The following is a 12,288-nucleotide window of genomic DNA, read 5'->3' as shown; positions in this document are numbered from 1 at the left end:
ACTCCAGCTTTGGGAAGATGAAAAGAGTGGAAGGGTGTGCTGCAGGTAAAGGTTAAAGTCATGGACGGGAAGGATTTGAGTCATTACATTGTCCTGCTTGTTATACCATCATTACATGAAAGGGGCTTGGAATGGAGCTCTCACCGTTCTGGTGTTCTGTGTAAATTGCCTAAGGATTTATCTGAGACATCACCCTGCTAGGATGCTCTCTCTGCCCCTTGCTCTTGCCCAGAAGTGTTGAGCCCACTCTGGATGAGTGGTGGGAGCAGAACAGAGTCAAAATCTGGCACTTGGTCGATTTTTTTTTTTTTTTTTTTTGCCAAAACAATGAATGAGTCATGGTATGAGTCACATTAGAATTGAGAGCACCTGCTACACCAAAGGAAGAACAGCCAGAGATGAGATGTCCCCTACCCGTTAAAAGACAGAGTGGTACAGTTTAAGATCTAAGTGATATTGAACTCTATTGGCTAACTTGATCTTTTTTCTGGATGCAGATCATTTAATAGTTCAACAACCATGTAATAAGCACTTTTGTGCATCAGATATCAAACCAAGAGGTGAGAATAGGTGTGGTTAATCCCTGCCTGCAAGAAGTACCCTGGCTGTCTGTTGCTACAAAATGTATTACTCTAAAAGAGAATGGCTTAAAACAAATGCTGTTTTATCATACCTTTTGATTTTGTAGGTCAGAAAATGGGGCAGGGCTCGGCTAGGCAATTCTGCCCCCCCCACCACATGTCAATTGAGCTCACTCAGATATAATTAGCTGATATCAGGGATGGTTGGGAGGGTTTGGGATGACTTCATTCATATACCTGGTGCCCGTGCAGGGATGGCTGGGGAGCTGGGCTCAGTTGGAACTGATAACTGGAGAGTCTCTCCTTGGTCTCCCCAGCATGTGATCTCAAGTTACTTGGATTTCTTACATGGCCAGACCAGTCAGTATTCCAAGAGGCCTGAGCAGAAGCCTCAAGGCTTCTTTTGATGTCACACCTGCTGTTAGCCCAGATTCATGGGCAGAGCATTATAATCTATGTCTCAAAGAGGAATAACCAATATTTTGGGTTATACAGGCTCATGTATTAGTAATCATCAAAGTGCTACTGCAGAGCTAGGTACAGGGTGCTATGGACAGCGAGAACTGAAGTGAAGGATTAGTACAAATTAGCTGTGTAAGTTAAAATAAGAAAGTTATTCATCGACACCATGAGCAAACACATGGGAGCTGAGAGCATGGCGCTGCTCCTATGATGCAATGGAGTAGAAGTGAGGGAACCACAGGGCCATCAGCGGGAGTCAGGAGAGAGACCCAGGGATCCAGAGCAAGTCCGTTCTATCTCACAAGGGTCAAGAACGGACCTGGTGCCCAGAGGCTGTGGCCACCCTGCTCCAGGCTCTTCCCTCATAAACAAGAGTCGGGAGGGAGCAGCAGGCACTCACCCTCCCCTTCCCGGATTTACCTCCACCATCAGCCTCAAGTCCATGGAGGACGATGCTCATTTGCCTTTCATCCCCATTGATGTTGGTCACCATAAGAAACCCTCGCCTCCCCACTGCTCTCCAATGCTTGAGGCTCTGCTCCTGCGCTATCCTTTCTGACCCTCCTCCCTCCCCAACTCTGTAAACCCTCTGTTCGACCCTCTGGGATTCAGGACTTCCGTCAGCACGACAAATGTTTTACTTGGCCCCTCACTTTAGGCACTTGATTCAAGGGCCAGGCTTCTTCACTGTAAAATTACTGTTTTCCCATTTGCAATCGTAATTGTTTGTTAAGGAGATAGGTTTAAACTATGTAAAGATGCTGTTTGCATCAACCCTTCCATTCATTTTTTAATTTTTATGTGTCTGTATGGACTCCTGATTTCTTTTTTTTTTTTAATTTTTTTAATGCTTTATTTATTTTTGAGAGAGAGAGACAGCGTGAGCAGGAGAGGATCAGAGAGAGAAAAAGACACAGAATCCGAAACAGGCTCCAGACTCTGAGCTAGCTGTCAGCACAGAGCCCAACGCGGGGCTCAAACCCACAAACTGTGAGATCATGACCTGAGCCAAAGTTGGACACTCAACCAACTGAGCCACCCAGGCGCCCCTGGCCTCCTGATTTCTAATTCTATTCAGTGGGCTCTCAGGATCCATTACTGGCATTTCTTTCAGTGTTTATGTTCGATATGATTTGGCCTCTGGGAGCCCATTTTAGCTGTCTTTTCTGCCTTTTGGTCTATCCTCAGTATTCTTTGCGCTCTCTCTTGTCCACTGGCACAGGATCTTCCAGACTGGTCATGCTCTTTCCTCACTCTGGCCCTGAAATTAGCTGTCTCTCCAAGGAGCTCTTATTCCTTGTACTGGGGAATGGTATTTGGAACCTAAGATTCAAGTGTCAGACACGCTCATTGCTGTCAGAGTGTGCTGCTACCCCAGACTCACCCAGAGGACATGTGTGCACACACACACAGCTTTGTGTGAACATTTATTTCTCTACCCAGTCATCTACACATGGAACACCATGGGTTCATACAGATTTTTAATTTCAGTCTAACAGTATGAGGATTAACCTCATTTTCTCTCTTTTTGTATTTGTACTTCCCTTCCTTGACAATGAGGAACTTAGCTCCCACTGCTCTTTCATCTATGTATTTACTTAATCCTTCTCATGTTTCCACTCTCATACCTCTGCCACCATCCTCTCCCCTACACAGATCCCCCCCCTCCCCATTGCACTTGAGCTGGACACTCTTCCCTGGAGGAGCTTCAGTACTGAGGGGTTCTATCCACCCTCTGGGACATGACACCCAGTGCTCTTCATAGATGCCCTCTTCACCCGGCTGGGGCATTTTATTTAACAAGAACACTTGGCCTTAATGGACTGTACACCTTTCATATTCTTAAAACCACAATATTCTTACAGGGCTTTGCTATGGGTGTCAGAGCTCAAGGGGCCCGATGATTGTCAGGTCATGGGAGATTGTGCTCAATAACCAGAGTGACTTTTCTTAGAGAAAAATAAGACCGTAAAAATCCATCAGAATATTTCACTAATTTAAACGACTATGAGCATTAAACTCTACTATTAATAAATATCTTCAAGTTGTGTTTTTAAAAAGATCATCTATAATGTCCTTACAAGAGACATAAAAGGAAAAAAATGAGAGAGATGGAAAATAAAAGAAGGAAAAAGCATAAGCCAGAACAATATTGACTAAATGGAAGCTGGTGTGGAATAAAAATATCATTTCTAAGGGCACCAAGACACATGAAGTATTTGTGTAAAAATCAAGCAAAATATGAACAAGATTTATATGCTGAGAACTACAAAATGATGATGAAAGAAATGTTTATAATTAAATGGGGAAATAAACACGATTCAAGCATTGGGAGACTCCGTATTTTTAAGATGTCAGTTCTTCCCAAATTGATACTTATATTCAATACATTTCTAATCAAAATCCCAGCAGAAATTTTTCTCAAATAGACAAGCTGATTCTAAAACTTATATTTAAAGGAAAACCATGTATATGATTCCATTTACTTGAGGTACTTAGAATAATCAGATTTATAGAATCAGGAAGTAGAATAGGGATCACCAGGGGCTCTGGGAGTGGGGAATGGGGAGCTGTTGTTTAATGGGTACAGAGTTTCAGTTGGAAAAGATGAAAAAATTATGGAGATGGATGGTGGTGACTGCACAACAATATGAATGTACTTAATACCACTGTACTATGCAATTAAAAATGGCTAAAATATATTTTATTAAGTATACTTTATCATAATAAAAATTTTTTAAATAATAATAGCCGAAATAATTTTGAACTCACACTAGGTGATTTCAAACCTGACTGTAAAGTTAGAGTAATCAATATAGTGTAATAAGTACAGACACATAGGTCAATAGAATAGACAATGCAGAAATACAACCACACGTGGTTAATTAATTTTTGACAAATTTCCAAAAGTAATTCAGTGGAGAATGGATAAAATGACCACTGTATGGGGCTGGAATAATTGAATATCCACCCATATGCAAAATAATCTTTATGTGTACCTCACACCATACACAAAAGTTAACTCAAAACTGGTCATAAACCTAAATGTGTAATCTAAAACTATAAAAACTCTAGAAGAAAACATCAGAGAAAATATGTCCTTGGTTTAGGTAAAGCTGTCCTATAAAACATCAAAAGCATAATCATAAAAGAGAAAATTGATCAATTAAACTTCTCGAAGATTAAAAACTTTTGCTCTTCAAAAGACCCGGTTAAAGAAATAAAAAACCACCAACTAGGTGAGAATATTTGCAGATTACATATCGACAAAGACGTGAATAGCTAAAAGCCCACTGAAAAAGACTTAACATCATTAGTCATTAGGAAAATACAAATTAAAACCACAATATGACACTATCTCACACCTATTAGAATGCAAAAAAGTACCGACAGTACTATGTGCTGATGAGAATACATTACAACCAGAGTACTCATACTGCTTGGGGGAATGCAAAATGTCACAACCATCTTGGAAAGCTGAACACTTTGGTGGTTTCTTGTTTCTTTTTAGGTTAACCATAAACCTACCATACAATCCCATTACCCAGCAGTCCCATTACGAGGCACTTGCTCAGAAATGACCACTGGGTTCACACAGAAGCCTTTTTTCATAATCATCAACGCAACCTAAATGTCTTTCAACTGATACACAGATAAACTGTGTAAACAGACGGTAGTATCTTCATCCAGCGGAAAACTACTCATCTCTAAAAACAAACTACTGATATACACAAAAGCATGGGTGACTGCCAGAGGCATCATTCTAGTGAAAGAAGGCAGTCTGAAAAGGCTACATGCTCTAGGATTCCATTTATATGACATTTTGGAAAAGGCAAAACTATTGGAACAGAAAGTAGTGCTTGCCAAGGAATGGGAGTGTGGGGGTGTGGTGTGACTGTGAGGGGCCGGAGGGCATTGTTTATTACCTCTAAAACTGTTCTTTATCTTCCCAGTGCTGGTGTTTTGTACTTTGTGAAAACTTGCAAAACTATTCACTAAAAAGGGTAAATTTTATTATTTGTGAATCATACCTCAACATATCTGAGTCAGAAAAAAATGAAAATCGGCATATTCTTTTGTTTTCAGACATTGAGTGGCAATGTGTTGTTTGTAGAGGTTTGTAATTTATTTTGTCAAAACCGTAGACTGTGGGCTCGGCCCATCGCATGACAATTTTCTCATTTTTCAATTAATGAAAAAGCCAGAGGAGGAGATGACACATGACAAAGAACAATCAGCTTTTGCAATCTGATTATATAAGTGAGCTGCTCTGGAGGCTGGAATTTGCATTGCCTTTTTGTTGTTTTCCGCCGATCTAGGGAAACAGAGTCGAGAAAAACTCCTTGCATCTGTTCATTCGAACCCAGGAATTCAAGGCCAGTTCTCAGGTTTGAATATGGAACGGTGGGACTTGACTTTGGCTTATTCTAGGACAAAAAGTTCCTGATGGGATTGTTTGCTAAGCCTCGGTTTATTATACACACGTGATGAGTTTTATAATGTGGCTGATGTGGGTTTAATTTCATGAGCTGTGCCTTACACTTGCATGGTTACATTTTGGGAGTTGTAGAACAGTGGCTGTAAGCTTTTTAGATTTGGAGCCCTTTCTCCAAAGCTACACGCTCCGTCACACATGTAACAGTGACTCAGGAAAGCATCTCTGCTTGTGGTGATTGACCCAAGCCTGGCAGCATTGAGGAACTTCCATTAATCACAGTGAAAAATCCACCGCTCCCACACCCACGTTTGTGAAGAGGACCATAATGGTGGCTCCCAGACATAACACAATAATTCCAGATGGAATCTGGTTCTTGTTACTAGGGCTTATTTCACCAGTGGAGGTCTTGAAAACAAAGTCTGTGGTGTCAGTTCAGAGTAACATAGCTCTGTCCCAGAAATCACCTTTCATTGTATAAAATTGCCCTTAATGTCATTGTTTCATTTGCCTGACCATTCTACTCTCCCTTTTTAAAATCTAACCTCTAGGGGCGCCTGGGTGGATAAGTTGGTTAAGTGTCCAACTTCGGCTCAGGTCATGATCTCACAGTTCATGGCTTTGAGCCCCACATCAGGCTCTGTTCACAGCTCAGAGCCTGGAGCCTGTCTTCAGATTCTGTGACTCCCTCTCTCTCTGATGCTCCCCCGTCTCTCTCTCTCTCTCAAAAATAAATAAAACATTAAAAAAATTTTTAAAAAAATCTAACTCTAGATTTGGAAGAGAAGGAAGATCAGAATTCAATTTATTATATGTAGGTGTTACCAAGACTCTCAAAAGGGAAGGAGAGAGAGACATTTGTATATATGGGTCTGGAGCTCAGGAGAGAGAATGTCAACTGCAAGTGAACACGGGTGAGAATTTCCACACTGAGATCATAATGGCAGCTGAGGGCGTGGTCAGAGGGGGCTCACAGCAAAGGGCCCAGCCACCTGAGGTTGAGGAGGCCAGCGGTCCAGGACTGGGTAGAGGAGGATGGATGGATATGGAGGCCAAGGAGAAAACCCGAGAGAGCCTGGTATTCTGGAGCCGAGCGAGGGTAATGTGCCGGTAGGGGAGTGGTGCAGTGTTACATGCTGCTGAGAAGGCAAAGGGAATGAAGCCTAGAAGGGTCCACGAGGTTTAAAAGCATGATGGTCACTGCTGATCTCCTATCCCTTGTGGTCCTTCTTCATGATGAAAAGTTCTTTGAGAACAGACACCTTGATTAGAACTCCACGTTGCACTTAGGAAACGGCCAACAAACAGTTGCTATATTGTAAGCTTTCCTGATATACTTGAAGCCTTAAAAAGGTATCATGGGGTGGGGGGTGCCTGGGGGGCTCAGTCAGTTAAGCGTCCAACTTGGGCTCGGGTCATGATCTCGTGGTTTGTGGGTTCGAGCCCCGCGTTGTGCTCTGGGCTGACAGCTCAGAGCCTGGAGCCTGCTTCTCATTCTGTGTCTCCCTCTGTCTCTAACCCTCCCCCTCTCAAAAATTAAAAAGTAATAAAAGCATTTAAAAGAAAGTTTTAAAGGTATTCATGGGGGTGGGGGTCAAGGAACTGTTGTGTACTCTGGTTGTGTTAGTGGCTACACGTGTTAAAACTCCTAGAACTGTACACCTCAAAACAGTCCATTTTATTGCATTTTAATTTTTTAAGACATGTTTTAATTAGTAATGATAAGCATCTTTTTCTCACATGGTGGTGGCTCTTGAGTGTTTAGCGTGAAGTGACTCTTTCAATCTCTCATGTATTTCCTAAATAGCTCTTTGTATTACACAAGAGTTAATGACTACCAACCATTAATAAAAACAACTAAGATTTTAAATAAAGTAAGAGAAATCCAGAAGAGTGCCAGCAGAAAATTTATGAAAATGTGTCTATAATTTTAGTTGGTATAGAAGAAGTGAAAAGGAAAGCCATAACAAAATCTCTGTTGTCTCATCTTTTTAACAGACAGGAATGGGTCACTTGCGTGTTACCAGAGATGGTCTTCGCCTAGAAGGGGAGTCAGAATTTTTATTCCCATTGTACGCCAAAGAAATACACTCCAGAGTGGTAAGAAAATGACGACACATTTAAATGTTTTGTGTTGTACGAAAAATAATAATTGTTAAGCATAGAAATTCAATGCATTTCAGAAGAGAGTTCTTAGAATGTACACATGTACACGCATTCATGTTATCCTCTTTATAAAAGCTTGGCTAGAAGGCTGTAAAACTTATTTCAGATATTACGTTATAAAAAGATTCTGTTTTCATGTGCTTCAGCTCTGAACTTGGTGACCTCGGTCATTTAAGCCATAATTAAACATGTTTGGCAATTAAAACCTTTATCAAAAACAATTTAAACTTCTTTCCATTAGCGCGGGTAATTTAAAGACACTTTTTTCAAGGCGTTTAAAATGATCTGAGAAGCTTAGAAAGAGATTAGTTTCACTGTAGTAATGTTCTGTACTAATTATGCTAATTATAGATTAGGGTCCTGTGGCAATCTCTGTTAAATAGATGAAACACTTCCATTAAAGAATTATGTGACTTTAAAAATAAATCTGCCTCCATATTATCTTCGTTTACCTCCATGGAATTTATAACAAATAGAGCCAAGCAGGAAAGATAGTCAAATAGCCTTTGTAACATGTTCCGTTTTTCTTTCTGTGCTGCTATGCAGGTTGTAGTAAAGGTAAACATTTTGCTGAATTATTGGTTAGGTGTCATCTCAATAAAACGATAAAACTTCATCCAGCTGTAACTTACCGGTTGGATGAATGGCACGCTTTTGGTTTTCCTCCCGTATTTACGGATACGAAGGGATGGGTCAGTATCTCCTTCATGCGGAGGCTCTTGCAGCGACTCTAGGGGAATTCGAAAGGACCCAAGAGGCCAACGGCTGAGAAGCATGTGGTCTTAAAGGAGGGATACAGCACACGCCTACAACAGACGTCAGACGGTCACCCAGCCCTACGGCCAACCATAAAGCGATGCAGTGTGAAACGTGCACACGAACACACACAGCCACGGAGAGATCGTATGCGTGCCAAGCACATAAGTAGCTCTTGGGCACTATTGTATTACTTCTGATAATGTCTCAGTTGACAGGAGGAGCTGGGAAATGACCTGGAATGTGACAGGCTGATAGGTGCGGGAGCCAGATGCCGCAAACTTCTTCAGATAAGACGCTTATCATTAATTGTGATGGCAGTTCAGTGTATTAAATAGCCCTGTCATGTGAGAAGAGGAGGAATAAACCCAAACTTATGTAAAGGGGGAAGTCAGGTGTGAGCAAAGAATTTAAATATTAGAACTTAGCCATTTTCCCCCCAGAGTTATGTTGGCTGATTCCCTACCATAGTTTTTAATGGTTTTATTTAGTTTTGAGAGAGAGAGAGAGACCGAGCATGAGTAGGGGAGGGGCAGGGAGAGAGGGAGACGCATGGAATCTGACGCAGGCTCCAGGCTCTGAGCTGTCAGCACAGAGCCAGATGCGGGGCTCGAACCCACGAACCACGAGATCATGACCTGAGCCGAAGTCGGTCGCTTAACCGACTGAGCCCCCCAGGCGTCCCCTACCCTACCATATTTTAAAGAGAGAAGACTGGTAGAATGGCCTGCTGGCTGAAATCAGGTGATTAGTTCATAGCAAATTTAATATTCTGGATTTAATACCTTTAGTTACATCTTATCAGATTTTTTTTAGATCTCCATATACATTAAAAACTCCGGGAGTAGGAGTGCCTACTCCCCTGCTCACACTGTCTCTCTCTCCCTCTCTCTCTCCCAGAAATAAATAAAACACTAAAAAAAAAACTCAGGGAGCAAAATTATATCAATTATTTTAGATAATCACATATTAAACTCTTACAATGATGCATTGATACAATATGTCGATTGATACATAAAATTACAGAAACCTGTGGAATGATGTTGTGTGATCCCAGAGATATAAAGTACCTGGTAACTAATATGGCTTTTCCAATAATAGGATTAGCTGAGCAAAATTAGGTCTTATATCTTCTGTATGCACTGATGTATTCTGTTTCCTTTTCAAAGATGAGTCTAGGAGGTAATTTTCCATAAAACTACAGAAATGAATTTGCAAAATTTGGCACATCGTAATTTATGTATACTGCTGCGGTGAGAGACGCTCTTTATTATAACTATAGTCCAACATGGTATTCCGGCTTCTAACATGTGATTACTTGGTAACTCTTCAAAACTAACACATGAGGTCCTGTCAAGATTGGATCTGGAGCTCGTGATTTAAAACCATCCACCCTGCCCATTATTAACCTAAACCCAGAGCAGTTCTAACTGCTAAAACCAAGAAGCTATATTTACAAACATACAGACCTCGTCCAAAATGAAATAAAACCGAAACACACAAAGGTAAAGCTTTACATGAAATGATTGTCTTTTGAAGTTCGCAGTCCTGGAAAGAGGCAGGGACGGCTTCCCATCAAAGGCCACAGAGGGGGACGGAAACCAAAACGGTGCCTCATGGGACCCCATGGGACTCCGGCTACACCCACGGCATGAGACAGCAATGAAAGGCAGACACTAGTGGCACCCACTGCCCAGGCTTGAATAAAAATGCCAGACCAAGACCCGAATGTCATCCGAGGACACAAGCCCTGAGCCACCACAAGACCCCGGGGTCGGAATGAAAACAATGGGACATCCCTTAGTCGGGCTTGGTGAGTCCAGAAATCAAAATACACCCACAGACGGAAGCTGAAGACTGAGACCTGAAACCACATTCGGAAAACTTCACCTAAAAGACAGGATACCAGATAAACTCCACAAGAAAGAGAATTAGCTTCCAACGAAGTAGAAACAATCATGCTGAAAATGGCTGGAATAGCACACGTAAGAATTCCAAGCAGATAAAGCTATTTTGCAGTAGCTTCTATGAAAAGAACGAGAAATGACAAAAATCAAAACAGGTTTACAGAAAGAACAGGGAACAGATTTACCTGCTTTTCTTCAACAACTAAAAAACTTGGACACGTATGAGCAACGTGGGTTTTGCGATGGCCTGGAAGTTCACATGTGCAAACCTAAGCCCCCAGGTGATGGCCATAGGAGGTGGGGCCTGGGGGAGGTGCTCAGGTCACGAGGGTGGCGTCCTCCTGACGGAAGCAGGGAGGCCCCACGGAGCTCCCTCACCCCTTCCAGCATGCGAGCTGGAGTCTGGAAGGCGCCTTCTGTGAACCACAAAGTGAGTCACGCTGGACACCCGGTCTGCCAGCACCATGATCTTGGACTTCCCGGCCTCCAGAGCTGTGAGAATGAAATCGTCGTCGTGTATAAGCCGCCCCAGTCTCTCGCATTCTGTCATGGCACCAACATGGAGCAGGACGGTGTTCAAATATTGGCAGGCAGGACAGTTATCTCTGAGAGAGGGAACCAAGAGGCGAGCCCGGGACTGCCTCAGTTTACTACTCGCAGAGAGTTTCTAAGGCCACGGTGAGGGAGGGGGGCTAGTGAAGAAGCAGGGGTTCTCCCCGAGTTGAGAAGATACGGTTGGGAGTCCAAGGAAGAGAAGCCAACCTAAAGCCCACAGGGCAGAGCACCGTCGAGGAGGCGGCCACCGCACAGGGAGAGCCCAGAGGCAGCAGGAGGGGCGCCCCCTCTTCACACCCCTGCATGCCAAGGCTCTACCTAAGAAACCCGTAAACCGTCAGCTCTTATCGTGCTAGTTATTTGTGAACGATGTGAAATCAAGTATTAAGGTCACATCATTGGGTGCAACACGAGATGCTGATCGATCCAGCTCCTTCCACGAAGCAACTTGAGAATTTCAGACCTGCCAGAGATCCAAAGCATTCCTGAAACTTCATTCCTTCTGAAAAATCACATCATTCACTACAACTTTGCAAGACAAAGTTTGGTTCCCCCCAAACGGATCATAAACCCGCCTGAATCCAACAGCCAAATTGTTGCATTCTTTCTGAAAGAATTTGTTTATATTAGAGCAAACAATCTCCTGTAAAGCAAAACTACCCATTCGGATCTATGATACCACAGAAGGCACTTAGGACATAAAGCCACCTTATCTTCCAACAAAAATTCAAAAAACCTAGACGTCTGACAAATTTTTAAAGCTCTTTTGAAATTGCGAGAAGGCTTTACATTTTGCAAATAAGTAACATGGTATTTATTATAGAAGAACTAACCATGCTCTGATTTATCTTCTAAAAATACACCCTGTCCTGGACATAAATAATAAGAAATGAAATTTTAATTCCTCGGAATGGAAAAAACACTGATTAAAACTCAATTATTTTAGATCTTCATGCTGAGAATTCACTTGGTACGCTGCAGCCAGTGCATACAAGCAGCATAAACCCATAAGAGTATTATAATTTATGGGAGGAAAAAAGTTAGGACACCTGTAGCAGCCGGGAAATGAATTTTGCCACCAACCACATGAGCTTAGAAGATCTTGAGTCTGGAATGGATCCTCATCCCTTCAGCCCCCTGAGGCCCTGAACAGGGGACCCACAAAAGCAATAATATAATAAATATGTATTGCTTTAAACTGTTGGGGTAAACAAAATGTATTTACTCTTTTAATATAATATAGTCCAAGATTTAAAAATACTGTATATGGCACAGAATCTCTGACAATGGAAAATTTATCTCCTATAAATCCTAAATTTATATATGAATATAAATATAGTCATTTTATTTTTTATTTAAAAATTTTTAATGTTTATTTTTGAGAGAGAGACAGACAGACTGAGAGTGGGAAGGGGCAGAGAGAGGG

At 41.9% G+C, this 12,288-nt stretch overlaps 1 protein-coding gene across 1 annotated transcript in view; it reads left to right on the top strand.

Annotated features, from left to right (window-relative positions):
• Positions 1-12,288, top strand: part of SGCG (sarcoglycan gamma) — a 96,119-nt gene that overhangs the window by 44,498 nt on the left and 39,333 nt on the right. Inside the window, exon 3 of the mRNA XM_077745398.1 lies at positions 7,477-7,578. Within this exon, the coding sequence (XP_077601524.1) occupies positions 7,477-7,578 (102 nt within the window). The remainder of the gene's footprint in view (positions 1-7,476; positions 7,579-12,288) is intronic.

Source organism: Crocuta crocuta, unplaced genomic scaffold, assembly GCF_008692635.1.
Source record: "Crocuta crocuta isolate KB4526 unplaced genomic scaffold, BGI_CrCroc_1.0 scaffold258, whole genome shotgun sequence".
In the NCBI taxonomy this organism is placed as follows: domain Eukaryota; kingdom Metazoa; phylum Chordata; class Mammalia; order Carnivora; family Hyaenidae; genus Crocuta; species Crocuta crocuta.
Note: the sequence above shows the minus strand (reverse complement) of the source record. Positions and strands in the feature narration are given on the sequence as shown.